This window comes from Balaenoptera musculus, chromosome 21 (assembly GCF_009873245.2).
Source record: "Balaenoptera musculus isolate JJ_BM4_2016_0621 chromosome 21, mBalMus1.pri.v3, whole genome shotgun sequence".
Lineage (NCBI taxonomy): Eukaryota > Metazoa > Chordata > Mammalia > Artiodactyla > Balaenopteridae > Balaenoptera > Balaenoptera musculus.
Window position 1 is genome coordinate 18,403,708 of NC_045805.1, and position 20,237 is coordinate 18,423,944.

A 20,237-nucleotide genomic window follows, 5' to 3' on the forward strand; every position below is an offset into this window, starting at 1 on the left:
CCTGATGTGACACATTTATTTGGATAGCAAGCAGTCTGGAGGAAGCCACAGGACAACAAAGATCGAATGCAGAAAGGAGGTAAAGTTCGAGTCACACTGATCTCCGATCACCACAAACCCTAGTCCAAAAGCTTTCTATTACTGTCCTTAGGACTCCATCATGAGCTTGATGACAGTAATGTCTCAAAACCTTTCTTAATCTCCTGGTGACAAGAGTGAATGTGTTTGTATGTATATGGAGAATTACAAACCACATTCCACCTTAGATCAGTAAGAATAAAGTTAAAGTGGTTGGAAGAAGTTTAGATGATCCTATCTGAAGAGAACCAATTTCAACAGGTTGGAGCTAGCTTAAATTGGACCTAACCTATAAGAGCCTTTCTGACCTGCTGTGAGGCTGGTTAGGAAGTGTTCACTCTGAATTGCTGCAAGCAATTTGAACAATCCATTCTATTCCTTCCAGGGAAATGGAAAACCCAAATCTCTCACCTAGTCGATACTTACAGTGTCAACTGGATAGATATCATCCTTATCAGAAATCAGGAAAAAAATGGAATTATTTGAAATTCCTTTATATACACTTTCTGTATTCTAAATTCCAGAGATGGAGTTGAGTATTAAGATTGTTAAAAGGCAAACTAGTGAATGGGAAAAAAAAAACCCAGATGGATTCTACTTTTCCAATTTGGAAAAATAATTCTGTAATGAGCAAACACTATACCAGTCAATTAAATGATACAGCACTAAAGTTCCATATTTTGCTTAGCTTATATAATCTAGTAATACATCAAAGGATAAAGGAGTAAAGGGTTACTTAAAGAGGAAGATGAAAAAAAATAGGTCTAGAAAATCCTACTTAGTATACAAATGACTAGGTGTTTTCTTTAATGCTACATAATGCCATAAATAAAACTTGTTCAATTTTTTAAAACACATTTTTCTCCAACACGGGTGTGTTTACACTACACAGAATAAAGTTACTCAAATTCTCAGTGTTTGGCACATACTTACAGGAAATCAGAATTAGTATTAGTGAGAAGTAGTACTGTCCAGTTTAAACTTGCCCATCAAGTTTAAACAAAAAGAATAAAATTTGGAGTGTACTATAAGTTACGTGTATTTCCTATATAAGTTAAATATTACATCATGGGTAAAAATGTACTAATTAAATCATATTACTAACATTCATACATCTCAAAAAAAGAGATAACATAAACAAGAATTAGAACAGCAAAAGTTGTGACCACGTAAAAATATTCATCGAAAAACTTCTACATTTCATGAGCAAGTTAAAATCTCATTTTATCATTTAAAAACTCACATTTAAACTTGCAAATACTAAACATGAGCAAATTAAAAAGTTTCATGGCTTTCTACTTTTTTTTAAGTGGCTATGTCAATCCTCTACTCTCCCCCAAATCTCTGTCATGGTGACTCCACAAATTTCTACTATCTTGCTCCCAGAAGATGACATCATCTTCTGTTTCACAGAGAAAATAAAAGCCATCAGGCATGAACCCCTTCGACTGCTTCCCACTAAACATGTATGCTCTCTGCCTCCTCCCAGCCCTTCCTCCTGTCACACCGGAAATGGCATCTCGTATTATCCAAGATTAAACTCTTCCCTGTGCTTTAACTTTCAGCTCCCATCTCCACCTTGGTCCTTGGCAAATCAATCATCCTCTATTTCCTTTGGGTTTAGTGTTCCTCTTCTTTCCATCAGCAATTAAATTATATTCAAGGGTCTTTCATTAAGAAAAAAATCAATTCTACAATAAAATATGTCCCTTGAGCTACTGCCCTCTTTTTCTCTTGATGGCCGAATTCATGAAAGGGTTGTCAGCACTTACTTCACCTTGTCCACCTCAGCTTTTCTTTACCTTTACTCTCAACTTAGCCAACTATAATCCGATTTTCACCTTCAAGATCTCACCGAGATCACCCATGACCTCCTTGTTGCTAAAACCGTCGAACACTTTCCATTTCTCGTCTTAGCTGACCTCCTCTGGTAGCGATCACTCTAACTGAATACTTCTTATTTGAAGTGCAGTCTTTTTTTTTTTTTTTTTTTTTTTTTTTTAAATTTTTTATTTATTTATTTATTTTATTTTATGGCTGTGTTGGGTCTTCGTTTCTGTGCGAGGGCTTTCTCTAGTTGTGGCAAGCGGGGGCCACTCTTCATCGCGGTGCGCGGGCCTCTCACCATCGCGGCCTCTCTTGTTGCGGAGCACAGGCTCCAGACACGCAGGCTCAGTAATTGTGGCTCACGGGCCCAGTTGCTCCGCGGCATGTGGGATCTTCCCAGACCAGGGCTCGAACCCGTGTCCCCGGCATTGGCAGGCAGATTCTCAACCACTGTGCCACCAGGGAAGCCCTGAAGTGCAGTCTTTTGTTGGCTTCCACAACTCTCCTGGCTTTCTTTATTCTGTCTGGATCTCGGCTTTTTGCAGAGTTCCATTTCTCTGTCAGTCCTTTAAAACGCTGATGCTCACCAGGGCTCTCTCCTTAAGTGCTTTTCTCTTGTTCTACATATTCTGAACAACATCATCCATTCTTACGACTTTTAACACTTGATGATTCCCAAATCTGTATGTATAATACAGATTTCTCTCCTGAGCTTCTGACCTATGTATCCAGCTGGAAACTTCCCTTCAGCTGTCCAAAGATACCTTGATCCACTGTGCAAGTTAAAAACTCATCATCCATGTCCACTACCCCTAACCTGTTTGTTTGTTTGTTTGTTTTTCCTGAAGACCTGGTCTCAGTGAAATACTGCACAACCCACCCAAGTCACCCAAGACAAAAACCTGAATATCATCCTAGACTCTTCCATCTCTCTCATCCCTAAAATCCAATCAACTACCAATCCTGTTGATCTTACCTCCAGAATCTCTCTCCAATCCAGCAACTTCCAAGTGCTTCACTGCCATTTTCCTAGTAAAGCCATAACTATCTCTTGTCTAAAGAAATATTATTGTTAAAAGCTGCTTGGGGCTTCCCTGGTGGCACAGTGGTTGAGAATCTGCCTGCTAATGCAGGGGACACAGGTTCGAGCCCTGGTCTGGGAAGATCTCACATGCCGCGGAGCAGCTGGGCCCATGAGCCACAACTACTGAGCCTGCGCGTCTGGAGCCTGTGCTCTGCAGCAAGAGAGGCTGCGACAGTGAGAGGCCCGTGCACCGCGATGAAGAGTGGCCCCCGCTTGCCACAACTAGAGAAAGCCCTCGCACAGAAACGAAGACCCAACACAGCCATAAATAAATAAAAAAAAAAAATTAAAAAAAAAACTGCTTGACGTGGGAATTCCCTGGTGGTTCAGTGGTTAGGACTCCGTGCTCTCACTGCCGAGGGCCTGGGTTCAATCCCTGGTCGGGGAACTAAGATCCCACAAGCCACATAGCGTGGCAAAAAACAAAACAAAACAAAACAAACTGCCTGACATGTATTTTTTTTAATTAAAGAATATGGAGAACCATACTCGCTAACATTCTCACCTAAGAGGCAACAACATCTTACCTGGCTACCCTGTGACAAATAAATCTACCAGATTCTACCAGGAAACCAAAAGAGGGGATCACCTAATTTAGCTTCCTATACAACAAGGTTATTCTACACAGAATTAACCTGTCTCCAATTTCACATCTGTGTGACTTCCCTCATAAGACTCTTCTACATTTACACATCTGGCAAATTCTTCAATATTCTAGGAAAGAATGAGCATTACCTCAAGTCTCAAAACGTGCTGCCTTAAAAAGAGGTTAGGAAAGGTATACAGTGAAAGAAACTTAACAATGCATAATTATTGGCAATTATTATAGAAATATACAAAAGAGATGAAAAGTATTGCTCTCTTTTCCACTTGAGAGTAAAACTAAACTGATTAAAGCTTCTTAAGATGATCAAACCATAAATAGATCATGCGTTACATATAATATGTAAAATACTTGATTAAAGTATGTTAATCAATCTAGTAGATTTAAAAATTCTTGAACCTGAACCAGAAAGGCAGTTCTAGAACCCAAATTTTTTCTCTAATAAAAATAATGCTTTAAGGTTAAAACTGTAGGGTTGGAAACAGAATCTTGTCAACATCTCTCTATAACATTAATAAAGTTCAAGGCCACATTTACTGAAAAAATTTTGGCAAGCCAAACTTGTACAATTAAAATAAATACGATGTCACGTGATTTGGTCTCCCGAAGCCTGGAATTTTGACCTTGACTGATGTCTTCCCATTTCTAATGCTATAAATAACTACTTTAGCTGAACAAAATATGAAACTATTCACTCTCACAGAATGTGGTTGTGTCTTTTCAATGTGTATGTCCCATGTCAATATTCAGCATGGGCTTATTCATTCGACAGGTATTTATCGTGTGCCTACCAGGGTCATAGCAGGCAATGAAGACATACAGGTGATCAAGACAAACACAGCACCGCTCCTTAAAACACTGAGAAGACAATTAACAAATAATTGCAAAAAGTCATCATCTGGGACTACAGGATAAGCAGGGGTATTTTAACAAATCTACAGCGTCAGGGAAGGCCTTCTGGAGGAAGTTCAGAGGCAGTGCCTTTAAAACAAAAATCTTCAAGGCTACGGTAACAGAACTGCATGTCTGTAGGTTACTGCTGTTCATTCCCATCAGTTATGTTATTCTCACAACACGTACAGGTTAATTTATATGCTAGGTTTATGTTCAGTGTAAAATGCAGCTTAGAAGAGGCTTTATAAATCAAAGGTTCTTAGCTATAGTTTGAAACATCAAAAGGAATCACTTCTACCACTTCAGGGAAATCAAATAAGCATAATAAATGAGGAGGCAACACAGGTTTAAAATATTTCTGACAAATGGCAGATTGACCTCATGAGTCTCTTTGAACCCCTTCCTCCCTTAACCACATTAAAATCCCAGTAAATGAATCTTTCAAAAGGTGTAAACATACAAGAACTAAAAAAGAAAAAAGGAGAGGAGACTAAAACACTCAAGAGAATTCATCAAATTTTTATAAAATTGAAGAGCTGGAGGAGTGATAATTGACCTAGGGGGGTAGACGCACTACCTGGGTACTGTGGAGGAGGAGACCAAAGGGAAGTTAGCTGATTTTCAGTGCAGACCTCCAGAAAGATAAGACCCAGGGAACACAAGTTACTGTGGAGGGAGAGTAAGTGGTGGGGATGAAAAGAGAGGATTGGAGAACAATATGTAAGTCCATCACTGGACACTCCCCCAGCATACATGCTCTCACACATATGTGCACTTGTGCCTGAACCCAGAAGATTCCTGTTCCTCCCACCTCACCTATTCTTTGAAGAAGTGCAATGACACCAGAGAAAAAGACTTATAAAATACTGACATTTGGATGCCACTCTAATGAAAAGCCCAGGTTGGCAAATGAAAAATCATGCCCATGTACAAAGAGCTTCTGAGTGGCTCTCAAATCCAGATCGGTAACAACCATAGATAAGTGAGGAAAACCTCCAAAATGAAAGTGAGAGCTTAGAAAATCAAACAGGAATTAAAGAAAAAAAAAAAAAAAACCTGGAAGAAACCACACAATACATGGAGTAGAAGACAATTTTTAAAAACCCTATAATTAATACCCTTATAATAAAAAGAGAAATTTAGCAGCCATAAAACAAAATACAATGAACACATGACCATCAGAGAACACAAAAATAGTTCTTTGAATTAAAAACTTAGAATAGCTGAAATAAAATATTTAATAGGAAGGGTGGAAGATAAAGTCAAGGATATGTCTCATAAAAACAAACAAAAAGATTAAAAAGTTAGAATTTAAGAAAGATTAAAATTTGAATTTAATTAGGATCTGTCAGGAGGTGTAACTTCAGACTAATAGAGATTCCAGAAAAAGAAAATAGAGAAGAAACTGTCCAAGAAATAATACAAGAAAAGTATAGAGAACTTTCAGACGTGAATTTCCATATTGAAAGGACCCTCAATTATAAGGCACAATAAATGAAAAAATGCCCACAGCAAAGCTCATTATTGTGAAGTTTTCAAACACCAGGGATAAAAAGAAGATTATAAAAGTTTTCCGGGGGGGGGGGAAAAGGTAAAATACAAAAAGGAATAATGATCAGGATGTACTACTGGAGATTTAGCAAGGGTAAGACATGATTTCAGTATTATTTGACTTTTAAAACAATATACAGCAATTTTTATAAACACCAAGCAATAATAATGTAAGTAAATAAATAATAGACAATAAATAGGTAAACAAATGAATAAAATAAAAATAAAACCAATTTACTGAATGCTCACTACCTGCTAGGGGTGCCATTCAAACTCCTTTAAATATATTAACTCATTTAACTCTCATAACTCTATGAGGAAGCCACTATTAACCTCATTTACAGATGAGGAAACAGGCATTGAGAGATTAAGTAATGATACATCTAGGAAGTGGTAGAGCCAGAGTCCTAGCTTTCTGAGCGTGGTCTTTCAAAAACTGCATGAAACTGTCTCTCAACTTTAAAAGTAAAATTAATTTTAAAAAAGAAGAAAAGAAAATACCATTTGAACATTCACTACCATCCTAACCTGTTCCCAGATAACTATGGTTGATTAAAAGTTCTGACTTGGTCAATCAGGACACAAGCTTAATATGTGTGTGTGTGTGTGTGTGTGTGTGTGTGTGTATGTGTGTGTGTGTATGTGTGCGGTTGGGGGATGAAGGTTGAGAGTATTTGATAGTATTTTAAGTATTCACTGTATAAAAATACTTTATGCTATGTATGTGTGATTTGCTGCTAGAAGGTCGATAAAATAGATTCCCTGCCCTAAATACAACAACAATCTCCAAAAGAACTGATGCACTTACAGCAGATCACCATTGCGTATTTGGGCAAAGAATAAAGGGTATATAAATTTCATTAAAGTTAGAAACAGAACAGCTGCCTCTTTTCCAAAGTACTGTCATCTAGGCCCCTCAAACTCTTCTTGTCTTGCAAGAAAAATTTCCCTAGATGATTTCCTAGTCATACATGACTATTGAATATACTGATAAGACAAAAACTTCACGCCCCTTCACTCACTCTTGCCTTACACTCACCTTTACCTTATATTATCAACTACATAATGAGACTTGAACATTGTCATCTGAAGTTCCTCTGCAGGAGTTAGCTTCATTCAGTTCCCTACTTTCCATCGTCTCACTTACTGTCCCTACTTAAGAATATCTGGCTTTAGTGGGGGGAAAAATTAGAGAAATAAACTCTTTTTGAATAATTTTTTTTTCTTTTCTAATCTGGTGACATCTTCATTCTTTCTGACCTATGATAAGGAGGCTACACGGTTTTGGCATTTCCTTTCTTGGGACTAATAAACTTCCATACAATAATGTCGAGGCTTCTGGGACCTCAGACCCTCCTTCGGTGCGCTCCTACTGCACTGGACCTCCTCCGTCATTTGCTGTTGCATGGCCCTGCCTGGGAGTCCTTTCTCTCATATGCGGCCCTCCACTTTCTGCCTGTCATGCCTTTGACTTCTTCTGCGTCGCTTTTTGGTGTTATTTTGTCGTGGGTTTGGGTTTTGGTAGATAGGTGATGGCTGCAGCAACCTTTAAGATCCTGATGTGATGCATCAAGACGTGTGATGCATCATGTACGTCTTCCCAACACCTGGGTGAACAGACCTGGGGCTGCCTGGCCTATTAGATTTCGGTCTCGCTCACAGGACGTCCCGATCTGTAGCCGCAGAGTCACACTGCGACAACCCCCAACGTCCGGTCTCACGCGCGCCCTGCACGGCTGTCACACCGTCCCTCCCAGCGCTCAGGTGTAGCACCTGGCGGTCCTAACCCCGAGAGTCACCTGCGGGCCGGCCGGGCGCGCGCAGGTGCTCACGCACATACCGTCTCCTTGGCAGCGGCGACCGGGATGGGAAGCAGCCCCCGGCCGCGGGGCGGTTCCTCCGGCTCTGCGGCCGCGCTCTTGGAGGGGAGCCAGGGGGCCGGTGCCCGCGCGGAGTCGGCCCTGGGGTCCCCATACAGCTGGTAGCACACCAGGCCGACCAGACCCCCGCCGGCCGCGGCCGCGATGCTCAGCTCCCCCCAGCGCCGCCGCCGCCTCCAAGCCGCCTCAGCCACAGCCCCCTCCTCCTCCTCCCGGCAGAAGGGCCGGCCGGGAGGGCCCGGGGCCATGCCCGCAGGCCGCCCGCACGGCCCAGGGAAGGGATGGTGAGGCGAGGGCGGAGGCGGGAGCCGAGGCGGCGGCCGCAGAAGCCTCCGCAGCGCAGCCATAGCGGGAGCTGCCCGCACCGGAGCTAGGAGGGGGCGGACGAGGCGGTGGAGGGGGCCCGAAACCTCGCGAGAAGTTGGTGCGCGGAGGTTCGCTGCTGTCCGAGAGCGACCCCTACGATTGCGCAGCCTGGGGTCCCCTCCGGGCGGCCTTCAGCTGGGGAACCGGGGGTCTCTGGCTGGGGACAGCCTGGGGAGGAGGGGGCGCAACTGGCTGCTCCTCGGCCCCGCGTTCCCAGCCCAACCCTGCGGTCATAAATGCGCCTCCCCCGGGCGACACCTTACTGCGCGAGAACCCAGCACCGCAGGCGACAGCCAGGTCGGCTGAGCTGAGCCGAGCGCTCGGGGGCGGGGGTGTCGGGCGCCCCTCCGCTAACGTGACCCTCCGCCTCTGCTTTGCTGGGTGGGTCTCGAATCATCGGTAATGCCCCTCTAAGAAAGTCACATCCCCTAACGGTATCCTGATCTTCTGATACGAGGTCGGGAATAATTTGGAACGGTATCTTCAGGTGTACAACAAAAATGAGATATAAAAATTTGGCTCGAGTCATAAAAATAGCAAATTAAGTAAAAGGATTTTTTTTTGACTACATGACAGCTTCTGGTCTTTTGATGGGGGAAGGCTAATGCTGTTTTTTAGTTACCGTTAATATGTTTAAGAAACATTACCATACCAGCGGCGTGACTTAATTCAATAAAACAGAACTGTCTTACTTTTGGGGGGAAGTTGTTGATATAAATAATCGGTAAGTGTATTGTGCCATTTTTTATTTTTGTTATTCCTATACTTGTTTGTTTGCTACACTTCATGAGAAAGTGTTTATGACATTCTTATCAGTTTCCTGCCCCTGAACCCAGTTTTGGTAACTTAGTTACCTAGCTTTGGTCTTTATATTCTGGAATGTTTCCAGGAGCCCTTAAAATATTATGCGTCTAGGGATGTGCACAACTAAATTTATTAGTCTCAAACGGGCTGCTGTCACAAGGGGATTAGATCCTGGCAAGTCTTAAGAAAACTAAGGGCTTTCAGAGGCAAACAAAATGAGATTTTCTGGCCCAGGTCCTGCTATTGTCACTCCTCACTAACCCCTTGCCTATAAGTAATCTATCAGATACACCTCAGTTACATCTTGTTTTAATATAGGCTAATGGAATTTTCCTTTCTTAAAGCCACTAAAAGTGATAAACAGAAAAAGCCTCTATAACATGAACAAAATGTGTCTATTTTAGGGTGCCATCTCTGTATTTCTTTTACTTTCAGCCTGTTGGTTTTATATAACCAGTGCCTCAAGGAAGACTCAGTGGTAGCTCCTTGTTTTATCACCAAGATTCCTTCAATTTCTGTCTTCTCTGAATTCTGGAAAATTCCCACAGAAGCATTTATTCTCTGGATCTACAACACGGTTCTTCTTCTGGCACTGTTTACTTCGAGCTGAATACAATTTCCGGATTTTCTCATAAATTTCCAACATGGCCTAATAGAATTCTTGGACAGACTGATGAATTTTTATTAGCTGCATATTAAAAGCTGAGTAGCTTAAAAATAATTAGGGAGGTAATACAATAAGGTATTACAGTTAAGGAAAATGACAGAAATTCTCCATCTAAGATGATTTCACATATCTATATAATTTCTCTCCAGTTTAAAAAAAAATTTAATGTAGCTCCTGCAAGCCATTTCTTTGGCTAGAAACCAAGTTCTGCCATGAGAGATGCTGGGTTTAGGTTGGCCAAGTACTCAGAAAGCTTTGGCTAAAAGGTCTCTCTACATGCAGAGGTTATTCTAACTTTCCTCAGTACCTCTCTTCTAAAAGCTAAATTTCCTTAAGAATAGTTATTATTTTCTTCTCACTTTTGATGCTCTGTAACTATAGCTACGTGAAAATAACTTGATTCCTTTATTACCTGTATATTTTGAGTTTAATTTTCAAAGGGAAAAATTATTTTTTAAAATAAAGTGTTATTAGGAATTTGGAAAAATATTTGAAATTACAGGTAATAATGTTAGATTGATATAGATTTAGCCTAATTTCTTTCATCTTTTATGTCAATTCTACTATTAATAATATCCAAAAAATGTCCCTAATATACAGTGAGAGCCTACACTTTCAAAAAAAATTTCACTTATGTTCACTATGGTCTAAGTAAAAAGAACTGCTCTAAAGCATTTAAAAATATTTACAACAGCAGGAATTAAGCCAGACAGGTTTTCAGGAAAGCAAAGCTATCAGTGGAGTGATCAAGTAGAAGGCAAATCTGGACTCTTGATTTTGCTACATCTTAATTGCATAACCTATAATGCTTTGGAGGCCACAGTTTCCTATAAAATAATGGAATTGAATAGTTGATCACCTTCTGAACCCATGATCCTAATTAACCAAAATGCTCCAAGCATATTAGTAAAGCGAATATAGATACTTCCTTCATAGCATTTTTCACATGTCATTTCCCTTCTGAAAACACATAATTGCCCTACAATTGCTTTATCCTTCCCAATTAAAATTCCACCCCATGAACTAATTATTTTAACCTTTTAATACTTTTAAAATTGCAAATAAATGAGTGACTTTTAAATTTTGAAAATGTGAAATTTAAGTGTAATATGTGTCATGCCTGGGCACAAATGTCCTGTTTAACAAAACTTCTATTAAAAAAATCCTGCTTATCTAGTTGTACTCGCTCTGAGCCCCAGAATCTTGACTAGTTGGAAGAGGAGCAGTTATCTCTGAGGCCCTACATCAGGGCACATGAGCCTCCCCACCCGCAGGTCTACTCAATTCTGACAGAGGGAGGCTACCAGCCAAAGAGTAAGGCTGCAGCAAGCCACTTCTCTCTTGGGAAAGTTGTTCCCATCTTCAGTGCTGTTTTCCTTGGGGGACAATTGGCAAAATCAAAAGAGAAAGTGATGGGCAAGGTGTGTTCTGTGGGGTTGCAGCCTTTTCTTGGTCTTTTGTCTTCAGAGTGCCAGCCACTAGGAGTCTGGAACTTTATTCTCCAGCATCCAGAGCCGTGGAAACCAATTTATCGAAGGCGCTGAGAAAACAGATCGTTTTCTATTTTGACTAGCTCCCACTCCCAACGACAAGTTGACAATGGTTTGCACTCTGCCCTCTTCCCTTAGTCAAAGCAAATTCTTCTAAGCTTCATGAAGCCAGATCATCTATTTGGCTCAAATGCTGGCACATAGTAGGACTTCAACAAATGCTTATTAACTGAAGAAGGGAATTTATTATTGTAATGAGGGGGAGGGGGAGAGGCAAGATGGGAATGTGAATCAGGAGACAAGGAAATAAAGTAGCTCATCTGATGCTAAAGAAGTTGATAAAGTAAGCAACACATCCTAAAAGGCAATTAATGCAAATGGAAGGGCAAAATGAGCAAGCAAGATGTTGGCAAGAAAAAGTTGCGGTCACGGAGAAGGGCTGATTCAGAAACAAATTTTGTGATTTTGTGATTTGAAGCCATCCTCTTACATAGTAATAAGAGGCATAATCCTGCTACATTTAGAGCCTTAAAACAGTACACTTCCATCTGGTTCTTTTTGTGCTCTGACAAATTCCAGCATGCTCCATGGACAAAGGTCAGTGATTTGACCTTGATACCTTCCATTCATTCTTACATATCTCACTGGTGACACCACCAAGCTGCCAGTTGTACACATTTAACTATCTAACTTCAAGACCAGTGATAATCTCACTCTGACCATTACATCTGTCCAATCTGATTTCTATAATTTTATATAATTTCCAGGGTCCTTGCTGACAGTGTCTCACTGTTCAATTCTTGTTATTGCCTTTACCCTCCATTTGGTAGCCAGGACCGCTTTTCTTATGTATTTGGGAAACAAGGAACAGCTAAGCCACCTGCCTGAAACATGTGAGCCCTTTCTCAATTGTCATATTCTGTTTTCATGCCTGATAGTGATTAAAGTTTCCATGCCCATCAGAAGCTGTCTTCTGGGGAAGAATAGCCTCAGAGTAATAATATATTGATCATCTATTATGCAAGCATGATATTTGGGATACAAAACAAATAATATCATCTTTATAAAACTGTTGGCAGTCACTACTAGAGTTTAGCATATGCATGCCCTATGACCCATCAATTTCAATCCTAGGTGAAATACTCAACAGAAATGAATACTTATGTACACCAAAAGACATATAGAGGAATATTTGTAACTGGCCAGAAACTAGAAAGTATTCATAAGTTCATCAATAGTGCCCTGGATTTTTTTTTAATTGTGTTATATTCACACAATTGAATGCTATATAGCAATGAAAATTACTGAAATGCAACTACATGCAATCATGTGGATCAAAGAAGGCAGACACAAAAGAATTGTATTATTCTATTTATAATGTTCAAAAACAACATATATATATATATATATATATATATATATATACATACATACATGTGGTGTCAAAAATCATAATGGTTTCTTTGGGTAGAGGGTAGTGACGAAGTGGGAAAAGGGGGTTCTAGAGTTCTGTTCATGTTCTGTTTCTTGATATGGGTGCTGGTTAAACAAGTGTATTCACTCTGAAAATTCCTAGAGCTATCCATTTACAATTTGCATATATTTTTTAATGCATGTCATACTTCAATTAAAAGTTTATATAAAATAAAAAATAGATTTTCTTCCTAACGTTCTTATATGATGTGTTATTTACTGTAGTGTTATAACTTGCTCAGTTCTGAACTATGTGACTTAAAAGGAATGTATAGAGCTTGTAAAGAGTTAAGAGCAAAAATGGATTGAAGAGTTGGAAACTAACAGAAAAGGTAGATAACGTTGATATAGCCTAAAGAGATTTAATGAAGGAGCATCTTGAAAAGTCTTGTAGTACCTGAAAATCCTTAAGAAGCTGCTCATTAGCTATTTTCCTTATTTAGTAAGGAAAGACCAAAAGGAACTTGGTATTTTAAGCAGCAACCTAGTGTTTCATCTTTTCTGACTTGTAGCACTTTCTCCTGTGAAATGTCCATATGGACAGACCCAGTAGGTATCTGGTGGTAAGACCTAGTGCAACCAGTATATACCCTTGTCTCTGGCTCTAACCCCAGACTGTCAGGTGTTGGATGGGAAATTGCTTTAAGGCCAGATAATCAAACAGAAGGGCAGCCTTCAGAACAGATGGAAAGCTCAGCACCAAGAGGGAACCATTAGAGAAATCAAGCATAGCATAAGGTAAGTCCATGTACATATGTGCAGAAACTTAGTGGGATGGCAAACCAGTCTCATTTCTTGCCAACTCCAACTGATTGGCATGTGTTACCCAGAACACTGCGCTGAGCAAAATTTTCAGACAAGGTCCAGAATTCCCAGTAAACAACAGCAGAGTGTCTCTAGTTGAAAACAGGAGGGGATCCAGATCCTGTCCACTTAAAGCCTCTCTTTCAACACCCGCAGCCAGGCCTGAAGCATCTCTGTAGAATCTTAGGCCTTAAAAATCATGAAAATGTACACATCTTTAATTTTTTCTGATGAGGAAAAGAATTAAAGAATCTTCTCTGGGTCACACAATCAGGGCTTTAGCCTCTATATTCTGCCCTATAATCTACGTAGTTTCTATATTGCAATCAGAAACTAAGAATTTATAACAGTTTTTCTTAAAACACATTAATTTGCAAGGACTAGAATAGAAATTGCATTAGCTCAAATAAAAGAGTTATTTTATGGATAAAATCCATATCAAATCCGGGAACAGTGGTACTATGAGATCTAAGAAAGTATGGTAACCAGGTTAGCTCTCGAGACTCACGTAGTAAGAGGTCAAGGACATTTATTCTAACATACTGGTGTGAACACGACTTGGCTGCTAATCCCATCAGTCTGTATGAGTCTTAGTTCAGAACCTAAAGATAAAGTATTGGCTTAGTGTAGCTTACAGATGTTTTCTATCTTTGTTAGTTTCTTACTCTAGGGCCAATCAGCTGTGCCTGGGATGAAAGGGGTGGAGTCATATGGAGGAGAAGTTTCTGGGAAATACGAAGAATAGCTTCTCTTAGAAGGCTCGGTGGGCAGGCACCGGTGGTGTGCTGGTAAATGTTTAACAGCTGGTTCTGGGGTAGAAGACAGGGGAGTCCTGATTTGTAGTGTTTACAGATTTCCATGGTGTATATACTCCCACCACAGCTGATGTCAAGCTACCAACATGACGTTACTGACTGCAGAGTTGTGAAAAGATTCACAGTAGCACATCATTATATAAAATTTGCACGACACACATACAAAAGAGGTAACAGGAATAGTAAAAAAATTGGGGGAGTGATGAGTTTTTAGTACTTATTACCTTTGATTTTAATATAATTTATCTAATTGTAATTTATATAACTTAATTTTTTAAATGTCTCTTACAACTTGGCTCACTAAATGCCTGAAAATTTGACAATCAGCTCTACTGAGCTTGAGCAAGCAGGCTGCACCACACGACTACTTAAAGATGACCATATTCATCAGAGAGTTTGGGAGCTCTTGAAGACCACTGTTTGATTCCGGAAGGAAACAGAATAAGGACATAAAACTAAGCCAAAAAAGATCAGGACCTGCCTTTAGCCACAAATGGCAAAATTAATTTACCCATCCTTTAGTCAAGAAGAGGGTTAACAACCTTCCCTCTCTTCTTGGAGTCGTTAAGTATTTTCAATCAACCTGCATGCAGATGTTACTATAGAATTTTTTTATTCTTTTTTTTAACTTTCTATTTTATATTGGAGTATAGTTGATTAAAAATGTTGTGATAGTTTCAGGTGTACAGCAGAGTGATTCACTTATACATATATATGTATCTATTCTTTTTCAAATTCTTTTCCCATTTAGGTTGTTATATAGTATTGAGCAGAGTTCCCTGTGCTATACAGTTGGTCCTTGTTGATTATCCATTTTAAATACAACAGTGTGTACATGTGAATCCCAAACTCCCTAACTATCCCTTCCCCCCCACCCTTCTCCCTTTATTTTTATTCTTTCCAATTAATTATATTTGTTTTTCCAAAGACTTGGAGTTAAGGAATCATCTCAGGTCTAGATGGGTGCAACTGACTAACCAAGACCAGGTGGAGACTATTCTTGAGCCGAGCCTGCAGCTACCTAGTTAAAAAGTGTTGCATTAAAAACTGACACCCAGGAGGGACCAACTTCATCTGATATTGACAGGTAATTAGGTCTTGCTTTATGCTAATATTAATTTTTAGGTTTGATTGAAATATGTTATTTTAAATTTAAAACATAGCAATATAATACATCTAAACAATACTTGAATTTATTACATTTAAAATTCAGGGGTTTTGTTCACAGGAAGATGTTCACTTTAAGCCAAAGTAATAATCAAGTGGTTTTGGTTACTATGCAATATCTTTTTATGTTAGAATAAATCGGTTTGCCTCAAACACTAGAGACTGATCTAAAAGCAAGAAGTCTGAAAATAGGAGTGTTCATAAATTTCTTGGCAACTGAAGCATATCAAAACTCTTGTGCTTTGAAAATGTTTGCCATTTTTTCAGGATCGTGTCAAATCTTATGTTCAGGAACCTGTAAACCTCAGACCACCACATCAAGGGAAGTAAAGTGAACCTTTCACTTGATGACAAGACTTTATAGAATACCACTAAACGAGTTCCTCTAACATCGTCATGCAGGTGCAGGGGGCTCCTTGAACAAATTATTCAAGAATAAGGAGGTCTGGTCCTTCATCCTTCCAGTGTTATACAACGAAACCATCTTTGATTAGAATTTTATTGTGTGTAGCATTTGTTTCAGGGCATATGCTTTGATCAAAATCTATGTAATGGAGGCTTGTGTTCTATGATATCCAGAATTAATCATTGTACTCTTGGCTATGGTTAAATATAATAATTACACTGACTTACTTATTAAACACCTATGTGCCTGTGAAGAGTTCATCCCTAAAATGAATTTTAAATAAAGAGGAACATCAAACAGTGATGAAACCCATATATGAAACTCAAGGTCATTATCCAAACTACATGCTTTCTCAGACTGATAATGAATCAAATAAAGGAGGAAGAGCTAAAAGTTGAACTAAGAGAGTAATTCATCATCTTAAGTCTCTTAAAAGTGGAAACAAATAAGAAATGAATTTCAGAACATGGGATAAATGTTCCTTTTTTTAAAATTTCCAGTCTGTGGATTAAAATTAAATTTCCTTCTGATCTTTCTCTGATAATTATGTATGACTGCTATAACATCCAACTGGAAGAGGCCACCAGGCAGTTAGAGATGTGAAACCAGAGAGAGGTCTTAAAGGTGGTAATACCACTATGCAGCTTTGTACTGAAATTTAGTTGAGTTTTAAATGTGATATTAGTAAAAAATAAGATACTTTGAAAGACAGTTTATGTATACTATAAGTGGATTATGTTAGAGTCAAAAATTATAAATTATATAGCATTTACATAATAATGGGAGCTTGCAGATACATCTAGAGAAATACTGTGCTGTGTTTGAGAACTTCAGAAGTTGGAACCTCATGTACATAAAATATCTTTATCTACATATTTGTTTTGCTAAAATATCAGTATTTGAGTCTCATAATTAGAACCATCCTTATCTTCTTTAAATCTCTAGCTTTAAGGAATGAAGAATTTAAGTAATTTGAAGAAATAGTTTTGTGAAAATCAGTCTATAAAGCAGTTACTGAATTCTATTTTCCAATTAAATTTTGCCTTGATATTTGAATAGAGAATCATAAAAATGTTAGGTTGAATGGGGCCATGGAGATAATCTAATCTAAGACCTGTGTTTTAGAGGAGGAAACTTACCAGGAGGAACGTCCAGATCTGAATTCTGTCTGCTTCCCCTTCCTAACAGGACTCTGCTTAGATACAAATTTTCCTAAATGTTTCTCCTGTTCCAAGGATGGTTTAATCTACCCCTCTACCTGCTTTCAACAAAATACCTTGAACTTCCCCATTTTAGCACCACCATTATCACATTCTCCTCTACTTGTTTGTATCAGCCAATTAGACAGTAAGTGGCAGAAAAATGGAGATGGCGTTTTGCCATTTAACAAACACAGATGGTACTGGTTATATAGTAAGAACTTATGTATTTTTTGAATGAAAGGCAAATAATTGTTCTTCTAAAATTACCTAGAATTCATGCAAATTTAACATGAATAGAAATTCTTTGGGATACTAAAGATATGAATTAAATTGTTCAAAATTCAGAAACCCAGGTCAAGAAACTACTAGGTTAAAATGATTGACCTGAAAAATACATTTCAATTGTAACAGCTCATTAGAGATACTTACAATTTATTATATTGATAACTTTGAGGAACTCATAGTGGGTCTGCGTTTACTGAAGTCAATCATAAAAGACTGCTGTCTGAACCTTTCACCTCTTATTTTAAAAAATCTACATAAAGGTTATTTGCTGTTGCAATTGTGTCTTTTTTGCTGTATATTCTGGTACATGCAGTTTTATGGGTGATGCAATTCTCAAAGAAGAACTGTTCTTTTTATTGGCTTTGTGTGACAGCAGACTACTCCGAATCCAGTTCCTTGCTGTTTCATCACTTGACTCAGCTCCTTGTCCTTGAACTCATTTCACAGTTTCATTGCCAGCTAGAAACTTATAGCCTTGTTCGCAGGAATAGCTTCAGTCAAATATATTCAGCGTCAGCACTTTCGTGGTGTCCTGACAGCCGCACAGTATCTACTGAGCTGCATTTTATTCCCCATCAAGATTACTGACATTTTCACAACTTTCCCTGGATTTTTTTCTTTGCCAAGGACCTCCTCATAATGGTGCTGTTTTTCTGTTTTCACTTTTGGAAGTGAGACTCACATGAGGAATTTACCAACAGCATGACTAGAAGTTGGAGAAGTGAAACTTGGCAGAATTCCTTCCTCTCTATCAAGGTCCCTTTTGGCCTTATCGAGGGTCTGGCAGCAAATGTGCCTACATTGTCCCCTAGTGGCTGACCCCATGAGAGACCCACAGCCCCTGTACCCCTGTGGCCGACTGCCCTTTCTCTCAGAGCTTGGCTTTTATGCCCAGGGGTGATTTTTCAAGATGAAAGATATTTGTACTAGTGTGCATGTGTTTACTAATAGTCAAATTAGGGAATTCCCTGGCGGTCCAGTGGTTAGGGCTCTGCTTCCACTGCAGGGGGCACGGGTTCGATCCCTGGTGGAGGAATTAAGATCCTGCATGCCGCACAGCGAGGCCAAAAAAAAAAAAAGGTAAAATTAAATTTTACATATTTGAATAAACATTCTATGACTTAGAACCATTCTTAGGGGAAACAAAAAGATGAATAGAAACATCAAAGCAAGTACTTCAGGTTTCTGAAAAAGTTTTGCAGTGTCTATCAATCAACCAACAGATATTTATGAAGTATAAAAAGTATGCCCGGTACTGTTGTAGGCACTTGTTATACACTCATGAACAAAACAGACAAAGATCCCTGCCGGCACGGAGCATACGTTCTAGTGTGAGGACAGCACTAATGATCGTATTTCTCCTCAGGATAACATTCAAGCCAGGCTATTTGTAAACGTGAGGCATTTCAATAACTGTACTATTATGAACTGTGTTCTTAACATCCAGCAATGTAGCTGATGTCTGTCTTATCTTCTCTGACCTGCCTTCAGGGCAAGCTGCAGGCGACCGCAACGTGTCACTCACATGGCTGTACTACTTCCAGTCACACCTCGCCATGCAGATGCGTTAGTCTGCTCCGTATACGATTTTCTCACTCCAGGGTGACTGTTATGGAGAGATAGGTATGTCTTCCTAAACCGTGTGCCAACGTGTAAGCAGTGCCCCACCAGTCTTCCCTCCGGTCCGCTTCTCCCAGTGCTGCCCCCTCGGGGGTGAAGACGCATCCCCTCCCTTCAGCACCGCTTGGCCAAAGGCCTCCTGAGCAGCTGTCGCCTGGGGCCAAGCTCCGGTTCCCATCAACAGGCCTAGTTATCTCAGGCCTCTAATTACGGGAGAAAAATGGGTAAATAAGGCTTTAGTTACTCTTATCACATTACGGTGCTTAAAAGACACGAAATTTCAAGGTAATTTAATAAATTACTTTTTCGTTTTCTAACTTTTAAAGGAAATACAATTCATCCACATTATTGATGTTGTGAAAGATGAAACACTTGTATCTCCATTCTCGTAATGGTGTCTTTTATTTCTAACTAATTCTAAGGATAGACAATGAACAAATTCATTAAGTGTTTAAATCTATCGACTCCCTAAATTTTATAAATAGATTTTTTTTATATTTGGAAGAGTGTCATTAAAAAAAATCAGATGGCAATTCTATGCCCTCCAAAAATGCAATTTATTTTAATATTGATGATTTAATTTTTAGTTATTGTAATAAAATATGCTTTTAGTGTTTATGTGGCATTATGTTTCAGTAGGATGAAGCACGTTTAACTTAAATACTCTTTCTTTACTTTGAAAATGGAGAAATGAAATACAAAGAGGTTTCGTGGCATCTGTGGATACATTCATAGTAAGGAGGCAATAAAGCAATGAAAAAAATACCAATCGTAACTTTTTCCAAATCCACTATTCAGTTGCTGATTCTGGGAGTAACCAAATAAAATATTGTGTACGAGCAATGACATCAGTTTGAACCACAGTTTTTTAAAAGGTATATACTTCAGTTTCTCTAGAGAATCAGCTTTTATTACTATTTGGGTATTGGCAGCATTATTTGGTGGGAACAGCATTGGAAATGGATGTGAAATATTTTAATTAAAATTATGATTTTTCTATCAACTAGGTGACATTTCTCTGAGAGCCATCTTCCTCATTTGTAAAATGAAGATGTTTGGTTGAGGTAACTTGGCAAATTTCTTCCAAGTGATGAAAAACATAAAGTACTTTCACATTATAATTTTATGGTACATTCAGATGATGGTAGACGACCTTATGAAAGACAAATGATGTATAGTCAGCCAGATGCTGTGGCTACTTCCAAAAGGACTTGTTTTAG

The 20,237-nt window shown here is 39.1% G+C and overlaps 1 protein-coding gene across 1 annotated transcript in view; it reads right to left on the reverse strand.

Annotated features, from left to right (window-relative positions):
• MICU3 (mitochondrial calcium uptake family member 3) overlaps positions 1-8,463 on the reverse strand; it is a 100,410-nt gene extending 91,947 nt beyond the window's left edge. The window contains exon 1 of the mRNA XM_036838797.1: positions 7,879-8,463. Within this exon, the coding sequence (XP_036694692.1) occupies positions 7,879-8,265 (387 nt within the window). The 5' untranslated portion in view covers positions 8,266-8,463. The remainder of the gene's footprint in view (positions 1-7,878) is intronic.
• Between the last annotated feature and the right edge of the window lie 11,774 nt (positions 8,464-20,237).